Source organism: Sceloporus undulatus, chromosome 3 (genome assembly GCF_019175285.1).
Source record: "Sceloporus undulatus isolate JIND9_A2432 ecotype Alabama chromosome 3, SceUnd_v1.1, whole genome shotgun sequence".
In the NCBI taxonomy this organism is placed as follows: domain Eukaryota; kingdom Metazoa; phylum Chordata; class Lepidosauria; order Squamata; family Phrynosomatidae; genus Sceloporus; species Sceloporus undulatus.
The window spans coordinates 273,345,762-273,363,861 of record NC_056524.1 but is presented as its reverse complement, the minus strand read 5'-3'; the positions used below and the strand labels follow the sequence as shown (position 1 = coordinate 273,363,861).

The window sequence follows — 18,100 nt, the reverse complement described above, 5'->3', positions numbered from 1 at the left end:
AAGATAAACAATCTGTCTTTGGAGGAATGACCTTGGTCTACTCTCTCATCCATCCAGCCTTTAGTATGAGCACAAAGCTTGTATCTCCTGGAAATTTGTACTTTGGCTTTGTTTTCCTTTGTTTTGTTCTTTACATCCTTTCTTACATGCCCCTTAGTTTTACTCTTGACTTATCTATGGGTCATATCAAAATCCATCATTTTCACCCCAAAATCTGCCCTCGACTATGATATCTTTCTAGAACAGATGACCACACAGTCAGAAAAGAGAGATGTAGTAGTGATGGGCGACTTCAACTATCCTGATATTTGTTGGAAGTCAAACTCAGCAAAATCCTCATGGTCTAGCAAATTCCTCACTTGCCTGGAAGACAATTTCATGGTCCAAAAGGTGGAAGAGGCAACAAGGGGGTCAGCTATTTTAGATCTGATCCTAACATTTCTATGATGCGGGGCGAAGGGGCAGCGTCTCGCCATCCCTTCTTGCCCCTGTACCAGGGCTTTATTGCAAGGCGTCCATAGTTTTATGCTGTTATTAGAAAAGACTTCTTCTAAAATAGCTAAACAGATGGCATCTCTCTCTCCAGTTAAATTAGGAAAACTCAAAATTAGGTAATTATAGGTGCTGGAAATGTTGCAAAGAAGCGGCACAATGTGCCACGTGTGGTGGGCATGTCCCTGTATTGAATAATTCTGGACCAAGACACATAGAGCTATCAAGAAAAAATTAATATTCATTTCCATTTTCTCTCCTAGTTATACTTACTTGATATAAACACGGTATTTAATAAAGAGGTTGAAAAACTTGTTGGAGATATTAGAGACCAGTATGGTTGCAGGCTGGTAAATAACAAAAAAAGGTGGTAAACGGAAGAAGTACCAACATATTGAATGGAAGTTAAAGTTATGACACAAGAGAGCTGATATCATGACATGTTAATAACAATAGCCATAGATAAAATAGAAAAGGAATGGCTTCCTGTTGAAACAATTGAAAGATGTGAGAAACCAGAAGTAGTGATTGAGGCAAAATAGAAGACACTATAATGATTTATAGATTAAAATTTTGTTTCATATTTAGAGTATAATTGATATATTGGAATAAGTATGTATGGATATCATGGACAAAGCAGATAGGCAAACAGCAGGAGAGCATGTATTTAATTAATATTAGATAAGCATACTAATTTTTTCTTTTTATAATGGAAGTAATTAGGTTAAGCAGCAAATGTAATAAAGGAATAGTTATTGTAAAATGTAATGTTAGAGAGTCACAGCGTAAATGGTAACATTTGTGTCTTTCAACTAATGAGAAACGACAGTAAGTTAAAAAAGTTTTGTTTGTTTGTATGTCATAAAATGGCATTGTACATATATATGGTGTGTGTGTATATGTGTGTATACACACACACACACACACAGATAGACAGATAGACAGATAGAACAGATAGATAGATAGATAGATAGATAGAGATAGAGATAGAGATATAGATATACAGTATAATGGATATCATTAAGTCTAAGTTATACATTGGATTTATGTTAGCAATGTTTTATAATTTAATAGTTTTTTTTAATTCAAAAAAAGTTAATTGTAAAAAAAGGAAAAGACCTCCTCCTCTCCTACCTCCTTTTCCTCTTCTCCTCTTATTATTCCCGTCTGCTGCTTTTCTAATGGTGGGCAGGACAGAGAGCAGACTTCAGCAGCTGAAGTCTGGAAACAATTCATAAAGAAGAAGGCAATTCAAGGAGGCCGTAAGGGCTTTTAAATTTGTCCAAACTGTAGCTTGAAATGAGTCCAGAAAACAAAAAGGTAACCATGAACACGACAGGAGCTCAGTGTTGCAGGCTGCTTGCTAAATCCCATCCTAGTTTTACTGGTAGATCTTGCTTTGGTGGCCCAGCTTTGTGGCAGTGTTTATAACAAAGCTTCTGTTTCTTCCTGGAGGGGTGAACCCTGAAGGTAGTGCTGTGGGGGGGTGGCTCTTGTTTGACTCCTTGGCATTGGAGAACCTCCTCATCCTTGGAGGCCCACCTGAAGAAGTCCTAGTCTAGGAAGCCCTGGCGGCAGAGTGGTTCAATGCCTGTCCTGCAGCCACTCTCCACAACCACAAGGTGTGAGTTCAATCCCAGCCAGGGGCTCAGGGTCACTCGGCCTTGCATCCTTCTGAGGTTGGTAAAATGAGCACCCACCTTGGGGGCAATTGGCTATACATTGTCAAAACTTAGGAGTGCTTAAGTGCACTGAGAGCAGTATTGAAATGTATAGCTATTGCTATTGCTAAGAATGGTCTGCAAGACATAGAGTCCAGTACCATCATACATGGATGACACCCAGTTTACTACTCCTTTCAGTCTCAATCCCTAGAAGCTGTTTGGTCCTAACATCAGTAGTGGATTACATGACATGAACAAATGAAACTTAATACAAACAAACGAAAGAAAGGTCTGGTCACTGAAAGGCAATTAGGGAACAGGTATTCATCTGGGCTGGATGGGGTTGTTATCACTTCCATTAAGACACAGGTTTGCAGCTTGGTGTCTGCTTGGATTCAGTTTCTGGAGGCCCAAATCTCGCTGTGGCCAGGAGTGTCTTTGCACTAGGTTAAGGATGTTGTGTACCAGTTTGCCATTCCTAGAGAGTTGGATCTGGCACAGTAACACACACCTTGGTTATATCCCATTTAGATTGTTGTAGTAGTGTGCTTCGTCTGGGAGTGTTAGAAATCTCAGTGTTCAAAAACTGCAGCCAGATGCTGATGGGTGCTGGTTATAGGAACAGCTCCACTGGCTGGTCAGTTCATTTCTAGCACAATTCAAGGTGTTAATTTAACCCCTAAAAGCCCTATACGGCCAGGTCCAGGTTATCTGAAGGACCATATTCTCCCCATATGAGCAGGCCTGTATATGAGATCATCCACAGGGGAGGGGGGTGTTTCCTCTGTGACCCAGGTATCTGTGACACAGGACACACCTCCTGGGAACATAGGAGAGGGAACTCCCACGTTCTGGGCACACAATTCAAAAAGGATGTTGAGATGAGAACTGAGCGTGTCCAAAGAGGGCAAACCAAAATGGTGAAGGTCTGGAAACCAGGCCCTATGAGGAGCATTTAGGGAGCTGGTAGGTATGGGGTTAGAAGCCGGAGAAGAGAGGTTAAGAGGTGATGTGATAGCCTTATTTTATATTGAGGTTCATCTTGGGAGGGAGCATTGTTTTCTCTTGTCAGGCGGCCCAGAGAAACAGGACACAATGGGGACAATGAAGGCAAGCTAACAGGAAAAGAGATTCCACCTAACATTAGGAGAAACCTTCCTGACGATACAGGGCTGGTTCGACAGTGGAACGCACTCACTTCCTCGGAGGTAGTGGAGGATCTTTGAACAGAGGCTGGATGGCAATCTCTGGGGTGCTTGGATGTGTGATTTCTTGCATGGCAGATGGGATTGGACTGGATGGCCTGTGGGTCTCTTCCACTCTATGATTCCCTTGTGAGGGAGGTGAGATATGCATCCCCCTGTTATCTTTCACAGGCAGATTAAACATTTATTTAAACATTTCAGCAAAGCCCATTGATGCCAGGGAACAACGATCTTGACGAATTGTGCTGTACTGCTTATTTGTCATTTAAAAAAAAGGTTGTTGTTAAATTTTTCTCTTTTTTTTTTAAAAAAAATAGTTTTTTTTTATGGCCCATTTCACTAGTTTCAGCTTTGTGTATCAGGTGTATTCTAGCTATTATTCTTTTTAACTGTTGCAAGCCACCAAGCCCCAACTGGGGAAAAGGCAGGATAATAATAGAGAGTAGAAGAGGAGAGCGGGCAGAGTGTGCACGAGGCTGCCTGACTCTGCAGAATTAATGCAGTTGACGTGCTTCATCGCTGTGGCTCAATGAGACGGGATTCTAGAGTCGTAGTTTTATGAGAGATCTCTGTCAGGAGTCTCTGGTGGTCCACAACAAACTACAAATCCCAGGATTCCATCTGATGGAACCATGATGGTTAAAGCAAGTAAACTGCGTAATTTTGAAGTGGTGCGGCAGCCTAAGATGCGCTTCTGTCTAGCTTATACTTGAAGAAAAACAACAACAACAACAACAACAACAACAACAACAACAGACGCAGCTCTGTAGCCCTAGCCTCAAAAAACTAAATAAATCAGGTCATGAGTCAGATAATAATTCAGATCATGAAATAACTACATTAATCCAAATGATCGGCAGATAAACCATGTTACCGTGATACTAAACAGGCGTTTCCTCTGAATTGGAGATGTATACCTTTTTCCCAGGGGATCATGAGGTATCTCCCAGGGCTTCACCAGAAGGCCTTGTCTGGCATGCAAATGGGACTTGCCTGCAAAGAGGAGATTGAAAAACACAGGAACCCCAGGGCCAGGGCCTTTAGATCCTCAGGATTTCATTGATTACTATCTACTTCAAATGGAGAAAGTAGTATCAGAGCAGCCCAAGTGATCTTCCTGCTAGAGCCTTCACTTTAAACAAACTTGCTTACCATTCAAAAAGATATAGCGTGTTAGTCTGTAGAATCAGTATGTGGAGAGATCTTGTAGCAACTTTGAGACTAAGTAAAAGAAAGAAGATTGGCAGTTACTAAAGCTCATGCTGCCAACTTCCTACTTGCTTACTATGGCATTAGATATGAATCCGTCATCTCCCTTTATTGCATATGGTGCTGGCTGTGCTGAAGCGGGGATTCAGCATTCCTGGATGGCCATTTAGGTTGTGTAAGTATCCACTTTAAATACAAATGTTGTTTCTCAGGAAACATGCACTCCAATTTTCCTTTGCTTAGTTGGCTCCAATGGCCATATGGAGAGCAACCATGAAGCCTGAACCACACAAACTAAAATAATTAAGCATTAGTGTAAGTAAAACAAAATTTAAGACTCAGATAGTGAGGAAGCTGAGAGACAGAAAATCAACTGATTTCATCAATGTGGTGCTAGGAAAGACTTTTGCAGATAACATGGACTGCTCAAAAGACAACAAATGGGTACAGAGCAAATTGAATCTGAACTTTCCCTACGAACCAAGATGACTAAATTGAGGCTGTTGTACCTCAGGGGACGTAGAGCTAGGATTTGGGAAGGAGGGGGGTCCAGAACTAAGTGCCACCATTATAATGGGCTTGAGTGCGGCGGCGCGCAGCACACACACATTCATTTTTTCTAATGGAAGGGGGGGTCCGGACCCCAAGATACCCCCCCTTGTACTATCCCTGTGTACCTTGGCACATCATGAGAATGTGACTCACTAGAATCCTCGGAGGGTGATAGAGTCTCCTTCCTTGGAGGTCTTTAAACAGAGGCTGGATGGCCATCTGTCAGGGATGCTTTGATTTGGATTTCCTGCATGGCAGTGGGTTGGACTGGATGGCCCTAGTGGTCTCTTCCAACTCTATGATTCTATGATTCTATGACTTATACATCAGGTCGACTTATCGTTAAGCATATACTGTATCTTTTCTGTAACACAGTATTAATTTTTTTAGGAGTCAAGGGGCATGAAAAAGCCACTTCCATTTGTCATTTGCTCATTTCCAAGAAATAGGTAAATAATTCAAAAGAGCATGCGCACATCCGTGAATATCAAGGAACTTTCCAAAACCAAATTTACTTGTTGCTTCCTTCCAAAATGTAGCTGCTATGGGACAGCTCCAAAACTTATGCATTAAGGTGCCATTAGTGGCATTACATCTCCAACAATTTAGAAAGCATAGTGTAAGTTGGACTCAGAGAGCCAGTGTGGTGTAATGGTTTGAGCATAGGACTTGGACTGTGGAGATCCGGGTTCCATTCCCTGCTTGGCCATAGGAACCCAATGGGTGACCTTGGTCACATGCTCTCAGCCCCAGAAAATCCTATGATAGGTTCACCTTAGGGTTGTGATAAGTCAGAAATGACTTGAAGGCACACAACAACAACAAAGCTGGACTTAAGCTGTCATAACAACTCAGTAACAGGCCAATATATTGCATAGAAGCCCTGGTGGCGCAGTGGTTAGATGCCTGTACTGCAGCCATTCACTCAAAACCACAAGGTTGCGAGTTCAAGACCAGCAAAAGGGCCCAAGCTCGACTCAGGCTTGCATCCTTCCGAGGTCGCTAAAATGAGTACCCAGACTGTTGGGGGGCAAATTAGCTTACTTGCTAATTAGCTTACTTGCTGTTCACCGCTATGATCTTTGGAACAGCGGTACTGTATATAAATAAAACAAATCATTATTATTATTATTAGAGCAGAATTAAGGAAGTAACCACAACATGAATTCAGCTTTGAACTTGGAGGCCCAGGTCTCTGCTGTGACCAGGAGTGCTTTCACACATTTAAAACTTGTGCGCCAACTGCGCCCGTTCCTTGAGAAGCCAGATCTTGCCACGGTGGTACATGCCTTGGTTACATCCCGTTTGAACTACTGTAATGGGCTCTACATAGGACTGCCTTTGAAAAGTGTTCGGAAAATTCAACTGCTTCAAAGAGCTGCTGCCAGGCTGTTAACAGGCGCCGATTACAGAGCCCATACAACTCCCCTGTTGAAACAGCTTCATTGGCTGCCAGTTTGTTTCCAGGCACAATTCAAGGTACTGGTTATAACCTACAAAGCCCTCCATGGCTCAGGTCCACACTATTTGGCAGACCGTTTCTCCTGGTATGAACCTGCCCAGACTCTGAAATCCCAACACCTTCACAAACACAGTTGGTGGGGAGACAAGAGAGGGCCTTCTCGGTGGCTGCCCCCAGACTCTGGAACTCCCTGCCCAGGGAGATAAGAACGGCTCCCTCCTTGATGGCTTTCTGACGGCAGGTGAAGGCCTACCTGTTCAAACAGGCATTTAAGGAATTACTATAAGGACAGGCTGGAATGTTGGACTAGTTTAATCATTCTTTTTAATGTACATCATTTATTTATTTATTTTAAAATGTTTTTAATTGTACTTTTTGTTTGTTTGTTTGTTTTTTAATGCTGTGAAGCTGCTCTGAGTCCCAATCCTGGGAAAAGAGCAGGATATGAATGAATGGATGGATGAATGAATGAATGAATTCCATAAAGTAAAAGAATGAAAGAATCATTGCAATATAAAACCAAATGCATGAACTGATTTCGGTAGGAGAAATTAGGAGAGATTTCCAAATGATATGAGCATTTCCAGAGGAAAAGGGGGCAGAGAGAAACCTTTCTATTTCCCCTTTAATACCAGTTTTAGATTTCTGGTTCTCAGATGCCCCGCTTCATTCAGGTTTGGCATTCTTTGACTTGCTTTTCAACAATATTTCATCTTTTCTGCTATCGACAACAGAGCAAGGGTGATCCCAATACTACCTTTAGTGAAGACAACCTGGCACAATGCATTCTTGAACTCTTCATCGCCGGGACAGAGACCACCTCAAGTACCCTTCAATGGGGACTACTCCTCATGGTGGCTAATCCAGATATCCAAGGTAAGAAAGATCCAAGATCTACTGTCCAGTAGAATTAAGAGACCCTCTTGTTTTCCCCAGGGAAGGCTATTTTTAACAGCATATTTTGTAATTCTTCTGAGATAACTGAATGAGGGGGTGATATTTATTTGTTCCTATCTGGGAAACAACAAAATTCAAAAGATCTAGAAAATATCACAAACATCCTCTAGCTGTAGTTACTGCTCTGAAATGTTCAGCTGGTGGTTAAGTCGGAATGGAATACAATTAGGAATAACTTAAAATATGACAGCTGCTTTTAAATGGTAAGAGGCACTGTAGCATAGTCATAGAATCATAGAATCCTAGAGTTGGAAGAGACCCCAAGAAGGGCCCTCCAGTCCAACCCCAGTCTGCCATGCAGGAACTCTCAATCAAAGTATCCCGACAAATGGCCAACCAGCCTCTGTTTCAAGACCTCCAAGGAAGCAGACTCCATCAAAATCTCCAAGGGAGTTTGTTCCACTGTTGAACAGCCCTTACTGTCAGGAAGTTCCTCCTAATGTTTATAAAAACCCACCCATTGCTTGCTGGCCCAGGGATTGACCCTGGTGCTTGGCCCAGGTTATCCTGCCCATCTGCTTAGGACCTAAAAGGTCAATGTTATTGTACGCACTGAAATGAAAATGTATATAACAGCTGGACTGAGGAATTATTTATTGTGAAATAAATGTCCCTTAGGGATCCTCTAATTTTCCTGAGTTGAAAAGTGTTTCCAGAATAAGGTTTCCTTTCTCACTGTTCCTTTCAGAAAGAGTCTACAAAGAGATGGAAGAGGTCTTGGGATCCTTTAACTCAATCAGCTACCAAGATCGGAAGAAACTGCCCTACACAAATGCCGTGATTCACGAAGTCCAGCGGGCCAAATATATCTTGCCAGTTGGAATCCCGAGACGGTGTTCAAAGGATCTGAACATGCTTGGTTTTCACATTCCAAGGGTATGGAAGATGGATGTGGTTGCAGTCTCATAACCAAAAAGAAAAGAGTGTCCAAGGATGGCTCTTTAATAGATGTATCTACAAAAGAACCTCCTGCACAGGGCAAAATACGAGGGACAAGAAGTCCCTTCACTTAAAAAAACACCCCACACCTATAGAAGATCAAGTGGAAGTAATGGTCTGGGTGAAAGCCTGAAATCCAAACCCTAACAACTAGCCTTAATAACATAAATAATGTTTCTTTGAGGTATGACAACTTCAGAGGCTCATTATCTTTTTCAGAACAATAGTTCCATTTTTTTTACATCAAAACCCTCTTTGGTTGTTCCCCACCTGTTTTCCATAAAGACTTGAAGAAGGAGGGTCACAGTAGCTGTGTCCCCCTTCTTTGCTGTATCTGTTCCCCTCTTCAAAGGTAAGAGCGGAAGAGGAGAAACCCTTATATTTATTATTATTATTATTATTATTATTATTATTATTCACGGAGGCTTTCCAATCTGGAACCCACCACTTGGTCAGTGTCCTAAAGGACCTGCCATGCTGTGGATATGAACACCTATGCTGCATGTCCTAATGTTGAGGTGGAATCTGTTTTGCTGTATTTCAAATCCATTGCTCCATGTCCTGTTCTCTGGAGCATCCGAAAACAAGCTTGCTCCCTCCTTAATGTGACACCTTTTCAAATATTTAAACAGGGCTATCATATCCCCTCTAATCTTCTCTTCTTCAGGCTAAACAACCCCAGCTTCCTAAGCTGCTCCTCGCAGGGCTTTATGTTTCCAGACTTTCCACCGTTTTGCTCTCCCTCCTTTGGACACGCTCCAGTTTATCAACAGCCTTCTTGAATTGTGGTGCCCAAAAGTGGACACAGTACCCCAGGTGTGATCTGATCAAAGCAGAATAGAATTGCACTATTATTTTCCTCGGTCTAGACTTTATACTCCTTTTAATGCAGTGTGGAATCACTTTGGTTTTTTTAGCTGCTGCATCACATTGTTGGCTCATGTTCAGCTTGTGGTCTACTGAGACTCCTAAATCCTTTTCACATCTACTGCTGTCATGCCAGTCTGAAGAGGAGAACATCTGGTTTTAAATAGTCGAGAGCTGCTTCCACACATTACACTCCAAACATCTGCTACAGGAAGTGGTTTCCTCATTCTGCCTAATGGTAGGGCTGTCCTGAGCAAAGTGGTAGAGGCTGCCTCACTGAGAGAGAGAGCAGCTGAGAGCAGTGATAGAGGTTGCTCCCATGCCAATGGGTTGGTGTATCCCCTCTGGGTTTTAGTTCAGAACCTATTTTGCTAAATTTATTTAAGGGATAGAGTCTAACACTTGGAGAGCTGCTTCAAAGTTTTGATTTAAACCTGGCTTCATCACTGACATGGCTGCTGCCAGCTCCAACTAAGAGAGAGAAAGAGAATGCAGCCATCTGGTGCAGATGCATTCTGAGCCAACTTTTTCTTCCTTTCAGAAAACCCTTGTTGTTACAGATCTGAACTCGGTTCTTCTTGATCCCAAGCACTGGGAGACTCCCAAAGAATTCAACCCAAACCACTTTTTGGACAAGGAGGGGAATTTTATCACTAGAGAAGATTTCTTGCCATTTGGAGCAGGTAAATATGGAATTCAAATATAGATTCCTAGAGGTGGAAAGGGGCCATAGAGTCCAACCCCCTGGCATGCAGGAATACATACTAAAACACTTTGGAACAGTTGCCATCTGACCTCTGTTTAAAAACCTGTTTCACCATAGAACAGTTCTTATAGTAAAGATACTTTTCTTGTATGGTACAATCTCTGTGTCCGTGAGATGGGTATCCACGGTTTCACTTACCCGTGAAATAGTCTCTCTAGGAATATATAGCAATTCCAGTGCAAGTCTGTGGGCAGCTTTCTCCAGAAGTCACTGAATTCAATAGAGTTTGCTATTGACTGTATTTTTTGCATTTTCACAGGAAATCCAGGAATGTATCGCCTGTGGATATGGAGGTCATACTGTACTTTGAATCCATACAGTCACTTTTTTGCCTTCCTTCAAAGAGACTGAGGATCAGATTAGATTAAACTAGAGGAGGGCAATGCCTTTTTTAAAAAACCAACAACAAAAACTGTAACTCCCATTTGCTCTAACCAGTCTAGCCACTGGTGAAGAGCAATGGGAGTTCCAGTCCAACTGGACCAGGAACACAGTTTAGAAATTTATTTTAAAGAGGAGACCCAGACTAGCACCACTTTAGTTATGGGTGGTTTCCATGGATTGTTATGCTTATCCTTCTTAAAAGCACATTTCCAAATATGATCCAAAGGGCTTCACCTGGAGATCCACTCCTGTTGGTGTTGCTCACTCCAACATTACTCAGTGTCCTGTGTTAGAAGCTCCTGTTGTTTTTATAAGATTAAGGGAGCTGGAGGGTCAGTACCGACAGGCTGCAAGGCGGAGGCATCAAGCCTTTTCCCTTGAGTAACATTTCTAAACCCAATGCCCCTCTGTCTCTCCCTGGTGCATTTGCTTTGTTAGGACAGCTAGCATCTCTGTAGAGCAAAATGAGACTAGAAGACTCTGGTGCTGAGGGTGGGTGGCAGTTTAATCTTTCCCCACCCAAAGCATTTCTCCAGAGCCTTCTAGTCTATAAAGCAGGGTTAGGTAACACCCAGACTATGTTCTTCTTGGATCTCCGATTTGGCTGAATAACAGATCATTAGAACAGAGATAATGAATGGAAATGGGTGGGAAGAAAGGGCAGATGTAATGACAATGGCTGGCAGGTTTAAGACTCACCATTATCTTGCATGACAAAATTGGCTCACCCGAGATCTTACATCACGGTTGCATTACACGTTTACACTCAACATAGTTAAATGCTGGTTGTGCTACACCACCCTTCTGTTGTGTATTGTGAAGGCAATTCCATATCTGCAACTGGGCTTCCTTCCATAATCCCAAAGAATCAAGTGGTACGCTGAAGGCACTGAGGAGTAGTTACACAACATCCAAGAATGCACAACTTAAAATGCAACAGTTACACTTGCAGAACTCTGCTAACACAATATAAACTGACTATGGAGTTTATCACACGGGGGAAATCCCGTGCAGAAACAGGGGTTTAAATTGGAAAAAACCTACAAAAGCAGGTTGATTTTCACATGACGTCGTTGTTAAAGTAGAGGGAAAGTAGACAAAAGCTGCTCCTTTTTACTTTTGGAAAATCCCAAAAGAAAAAAAGAGTGGCTTTTGTCTACTTTCTGTTTGGGTTAACATGAGTTTAACAGCAAGAGTATGAAAATCAACCCTCCTTTGTGGGTTTTTCCCCAGCTTTTAAATCCCGTTTTTGCTCAGGATTTCTCCCGTGTGATAAACTCCTATGATTGTTACACCTTGGCCAAAAAAGTACAACCACATGTGCAAGGGAATTTACATGTGTGTAAAACACTAGCAGGTTGCCAACCAGAGTATGATTATGGTGGGGATGAGGGCATCATCCCTCCAAATAAGAATTCTGCCCTTACATGAAATTTTCCCAAATTTGTAGCATTGCAGGGAATGTGAGACTGAAAATTGTAGATCTAGAGAAGAGGGATACAAATTAATATAAATACATACATACATACATACCTTTATCAAATTAGTGAATGAAGGGAAAAGACCATGCTGGGATCCTATATTGCAGTTACAGATTTGTATCCTGGACTAACTATCTGCACCTGTAACTCTGGCAGTATTGTCATAGTTGTAAATTCCCCCTGAATTCCACTTTAAACTCTAGGGATCTGTTCAAAGTGATGGAGGCCTGTTCTGCTGGTGATCAGGTCCAGCTGATGACATTTCTGGCTGCCTCCCACCCATAACTCAGTGCTGTGACTCCTGTCACAGTCTCTCATCATATGGCAGACCAATGGTGGGAAGAGGCTGATATCCCCCAACCCTGTTGCATCCCAGTCACTAGAAGAACAGACTTCCATTTCTCAGAATTGCTACTGGCTGCTAAGGTGGGGAGGGGTGGTCGTCACAGAACACAATATTTAGTTATTGTGTTAATATTTAGTTAAGGGGGAATACAGACTGGCAGTTTACGCCAGCCTGCGTGCTTGGTAGGGCTGAGGGAGTGCAGAGCATTTACACACTCCTAGCCCTTCTTCCTCCACTGGGGTGCCATCTTGGTGTGCACCCATTTACATGAGGCATGCCATGATGACATCCCTTGTATGCAGAATCCAAATGGCACTGCACTGCACATGAGAGGCATCCTAGTGCCATGCCGGGGCGCTTATGGCACCCGGCTGCTTTTCCCACTGGGTTGGGGGCATGGCATCTGGTTGCTGTGTCCCCAACCCAGTGCTTCCAGGGGTGGCATAGAGCCACCCATGTCAAGCTGTTTGTACAGCCCCTAAGTCAATGATGTAGGATCTAGGTCCATGTTCAGTAGGTTGTATAACTGAAGGCTTGAAACTTCACGCACTCAAAGAGTCATTTCCTGGAACAAAGGCAGGCTATTGAAGGGTTCCAACCCAGAGGGTTAAAGGGAGCTGTGGAAGATACTATGTTTATGGAGTTTGAGGGTGAGAGACTTTGGAAGATTTGCCTTGCCAAATTGTTGGATCATTGTCACCAGCAACAGTGTGTGCAGGAGAACTGGTAGAATGGGCTCTAGCTCACCAAAGGCTTTCGTTTTCCTTTTCCTTTCCTCTTGCAGGGGCTCGGGTGTGTCTGGGGGAGCAGATGGCAAGGATGGAGCTCTTCCTTTTCTTCACTCACTTGCTGAGGGCCTTCCGATTTCAGCTGCCTGAAGGAGTGAAAGAACTCAACAAAGACCCAGTGGTTGGACTTTCAATGCATCCCCACCCTTACAAACTCTGTGCCATTCCTCGCAGTAGTTTATGATCGAATGAAGTAAAATTGTTCACAGTGGCTTATTTATTATCATACACTTCTCTGTTGTTCCTCTACCAGTTCTCCTAGGTTCCACCATGACTTCCTGGTCCTAAGGTTTTAGCCTGTTCTGGGTTTTCTCCAGTCCGTCCCAACTGCAGGTTGATGTATCATGTAGTTTTCACTTAGGACTAAGGTTAAACATGCCCCCCATTGATTACATGTGTTGAATTCTATTTTTAGGGGCGGTGGTGGTGAAGGTGGAACATCTTGTGACTGATCATAGAATCATAGAGTTGGAAGTGACCACAAGGGTCATCCAGTCCAACCCCCTTCTGCCATGCAGGAACTCTCAACCAAAGCCATCCAGCCTCTGTTTAAAGACCCCTAAGGAAGGAGACTCCACTGCACTCCAAGGGAGTGTGTTCCACTGTCGAACAGCCCTTGCTGTCAGGAAGTCCCTCCTAATGTTGAGCTGGAATCTTTTTTCCTCTTGCTTGAATCCATTGCTCTGGGTCCTAGTCTCATAGGATAGCTTGCAGGAAGGGAATTTGTCACAACCCAGCATGTGACGTCCAGGTCTCTTCCTATTGAGATGAAGTCAAACAGACAAATGGGTCCTAGAGCAGATCAAACCAGAAATTTCTCTGGAAGCTGTTAGGAAAGATCGAATGTGGGGAATTTAGTTCAAATTTAGCAGAGAGGTGGCCCTAACTACGCCACGCGCCAGGATCGTGTCCCTATGTGTATACCAGAGGTCGCCTAGTCCACCCCCAAGAGAAAGAGACTGTAATACCAATTAGGTGCAATTAAACTTAAACATTTATTGAAATCACTCAGCAAAAATGGAGCATAAACACACACACATACATTCAATGCTATTGCAAGAGAGGGGTGAGTTCAGGGATGAGAAAGAGAGACACTGCTGGGGAATATTACCTTAGAAGTCTTCTCCTGGAAGTTGGATGCAGCTTGGATGGATAGTGGGTCATGGCCGCGGGAGCGGAAAGAAGGGCCACGGAGGCTTAAGAGCTGAGTTCAAACGGGTGAAAGCTAACTTGCGACCTGGTAACAGTGAGAGATTAGCTTAGCTCAGTGATTTCAGCAGAGCACAAGGCTCAGAGAACTCAGGCTCAGAATAGCAACTCAGGAGTGCAACTCAAAAGCCCAACTCAGAAGCCCAAGGAAGGGCTGAAAACTCAGGGTTTATATAGGGCTGAACATATCCCGAGGCTATAGGGACTCGCTAGACAAAGGCGTTGATTGCATGGGCTTTGCTAAGCCAATAGCAGGTAATGTGTTTGCACAATGCATTAGGTCAGGACACCATTCGGAAGGGCAACCGTTAAGCTGATCACTGGCTCATTAAGGAGGAAGCCAAAGCTATTGTCTTCCTTGGGCTAGCTGATGTGAATCTGGTTTGGCAACTCCCAAACTTCCTATGGAAGATTTTAATTCCATCATTCTCTAGGGCTCTGCCTTTGCAGGGCAGACTGCCTCGCTTTCAGGTTAATGGCGGGTCCTCTGTGGGGTTAGTCAGGGGTCATAGCACAGACTGCATGTACCCAAAATGTTATATAAAACCAAACTTGGTAACAAAGCCAAGATCATAGAATCATAGAGTTGGAAGAGACCACAAGGGCCATCCAGTCCAACCCCATTCTGCCATGCAGGAAATCACAATCAAGGCATCCCCAACAGATGGCCATCCAGCCTCTGCTTGAAGACCTCCAAGGAAGGAGACTCCACTATACTCCAATGGAGTTTGCTCCACTGTCGAACAGCCCTTACTGTCAGGAAGTTCCTCCTAATGTTGAGCTGGAATCTCTTTTCCTGCAGTTTGCATCCATTGCTCTGGGTCCTAGTCTCTGGAGCAGCAGAAAACAAGCTTGCTCCCTCCTCAATGTGACATCCTTTCAAATACACTGGTACCCCGGGATACGAACGCGCCGCGATACGAAATTTCCGGGTTACGAAAAAAAAAATTAATTAATTATTTCCGGGTTACGAAGGTTTACCCGGGTTACGAAAAAACGCTGGCGCTTTTTAAAATGGAGCCGCGGCGCAGCCGCGGCTTTTCCCCATTAGCGCCTATGGGGATTCGCCTAACGAAAAACTTCCGGGTTACGAAAATGGCGCCGGAATGAATTAATTTCGTAACCCGGGGGACGAGTGTATTTAAACAGGGCTATCATATCACCTCTTAACCTTCTCTTCTCCAGGCTAAACATCCCCAGCTCCCTAAGTCGTTCCTCGTAGGGCATGGTTTCCAGACCTTTCACCATTTTAGTTGCCCTCCTTTGGACACATGGCTCCAGTTTCTCAATGTCCTTTTTGAATTGTGGTGCCCAGAACTGGACACAATATTCCAGGTGGGGCCTGACCAAGGCAGAATATAGTGGCACTATGACTTCCCTTGATCTAGACACTATACTTTTATTGATGCAGCCTAAAATCGCATTGGCCTTGTTAGCTGCCGCATTGCACTGTTGACTCATGTTCAACTTGTGGTCTACTTGGACTCCTAGATCCCTTTCACACGTAGTTTCATTCAGCCAGGTGTCACCCATCCTATATCTGTGCTTTTCGTTTTTCCACTCTAAGTACAGTACCTTACATTTCTCTGTGTTGAATTTCATTTTGTTAGCTATGGCCCAGTTTTCAAGTCTATTCAGGTCATTTTGAATCTTGATCCTGTCCTCTGGAGTATTAGCTATTCCCCCTAATTTGGTGTCATCTGCAAATTTGATAAGAGGCTGTTGTATTTCGGTCACATCATGAGGAAGCACGACTCACTGGAAAAAAACAGCAATAATGCTAGGGAAGGTGGCGGGAAGCAGAAAGAGAGGAAGACCCCATGCCAGATGGATGGACTCTGTTAAAGAGGACATGGGTATGAATTTGCAGGACCTGAGCAGAGCAGTGGAGCAGAGCGAGTACTGAAGATGTCTCATCTACAGGGTTGCCATGAGCAGAGAGCGACTCGAGGGTGGATACCAACAACAAATGCATATGATGAAATGAAGATTCCTTCTAAGCCTAAAATGGCCAGGAGAGGGCTGAAAGTACCTTGTATTCCCTAGAGGACTGTGTAAGGAAACATTATTTTAGTAGGGTGTGCAGGGATGTCACTACAGGTGTGTGGATTGCACTGGGTTACACCTCAGAGGAGAGTGGTGTGGTCAGTCTGTCCATCCCAAGACCCTGGGATGGGGATAGATGGCAGAGGTCTCCCCTTATTACCCCCCAGGGGACCTCTGCTATTTATCAGCTGCAGCCACCGATGAGGGTGAGGTGCACCTGCATTGGCAGGGCTGCTGGTATAGTGGGAAAACTTTTCCCACCCATGCAAGCAGCTCTGCCAGACCCAGAGGGAGCTGGCAGGCTCTTCTGCTGGAAATTCATTGTCTTCTGGGTCTAGTGGGCTGCTGGCCAGGTGGAAAAGAGAGTTACCTCCAGCTTGGCCATAAGCCCTTCTAGACCCAAAAGTGTGGCAGAAGCACCACATTCCCATCATGGTAGAGGCAGCCTGGCTAATAGAGGGGGCAGCTGGGAGTGACACTGGGGTAATGCCAACCCTAATAATAATAGCACTTTACAATTCTACAGCACTTCATAGTGAACTAAGCACTCTCTAAGTGGTTTTACCTTGTGTTAGCCAATTGCCCCCAACAAGCTGGGTACTCATTTCACCAACCTATGAAAGGATGGAAGACTGAGTCAACCTTGGAGCCCTGGGATCGGACTCACAACGTTGTGGCTGCAGTTTCACCACTGCGTCACCAGGGCTTCCTAATGACACTCCAGAGGGGTGAAAAAAGGAGTTTGGAGCCAGTGGCATCACTTGGGGGGTGCAGGGGGTGCAAACCACACCAAGTGCCAGCCTAAGGTGCAGTGACATCACCGCTCCTCAGACATCTGCCTTTGGACAGAAAAGGGCTTTGGCATTCTCCTGTTTCTCTTTAAAATGCTAAAGGATGGTGTGAGTGAGATGAGGTTTAGTGGGAGGAGAAAGGGAGGCCCCAGGTTTTAAATTTAAATTTTTATTTTTTTTTAAAAAAAATCTTTAAAACATCACATTTTACCAAATTTTAACTTCATGTGAAACTATATGCATTTAGGTTGTGCATATGATATTATAATTTAAAGGTATAATTTTAATTTTGCTAGTTGTTTAAGTCATGTTCCGTAATACACGGGAATTACGATTAATAAGTCACATTAGTACAAAAAGCATGACTAAGAATTCTGCATGGTGCCGTATGGGGGAAGGTCAATGGCGGGGATGTGACACCATGAGTCTCCACACTGGGTGATGCCAAGCTTAGTGATGCCACTCTTTGGAGCTGCAGGTGCCCCTGGGCTTCACTTTCCCAAACCCTGAATAAAATAATAAAAATAGCCATTGCATGTCAACTCCATGGAGGCTATTTCACCAGCACCTTTCCTGCTGCAGTTGTGCAATTAAATTAAAATAGGAACGTACTGCAGTGTTTTAAAACTTAAACCGAGGCTTCAGAGGTGATTCAAAATTGCACAAAAAACAGGATTTTTTTTTAGAAAGGACTAGTGAGGGAGAGGGAGGAAAAGGGGGAAAAGGGGACACTGACACCAAGTGACTGGGAATCACACAACTGCCCTGAGAATGACTTTTCACAGCTCTGGGATTGTGCAATTGCCAGTTTGTTCATGGGTTTCCCCTGTGAATGAAAAGGGATGGCTGGAGACAGGACAGCTATGGCTGGGAAGCGGCCTCATGTAATTTTTGTCATTTTTTATGCTGTAATCCCACCTTGATCTGCAGGGAGAGATGGGA

At 43.8% G+C, this 18,100-nt stretch overlaps 1 protein-coding gene across 7 annotated transcripts in view; it reads left to right on the top strand.

Moving 5' to 3' along the window:
• The window catches only part of LOC121926164 (cytochrome P450 2J4-like), a 62,891-nt gene extending 49,551 nt beyond the window's left edge, over window positions 1-13,340 (top strand). For all 7 annotated transcript variants that reach the window (XM_042458902.1, XM_042458904.1, XM_042458901.1 and 4 more), the window contains 4 exons: window positions 7,319-7,460; window positions 8,230-8,417; window positions 9,889-10,030; window positions 13,109-13,340. In XM_042458902.1, coding sequence (XP_042314836.1) covers window positions 7,319-7,460; window positions 8,230-8,417; window positions 9,889-10,030; window positions 13,109-13,296 — 660 coding nt within the window. In that variant the 3' untranslated portion in view covers window positions 13,297-13,340. The remainder of the gene's footprint in view (window positions 1-7,318; window positions 7,461-8,229; window positions 8,418-9,888; window positions 10,031-13,108) is intronic.
• Window positions 13,341-18,100: the final 4,760 nt, after the last annotated feature.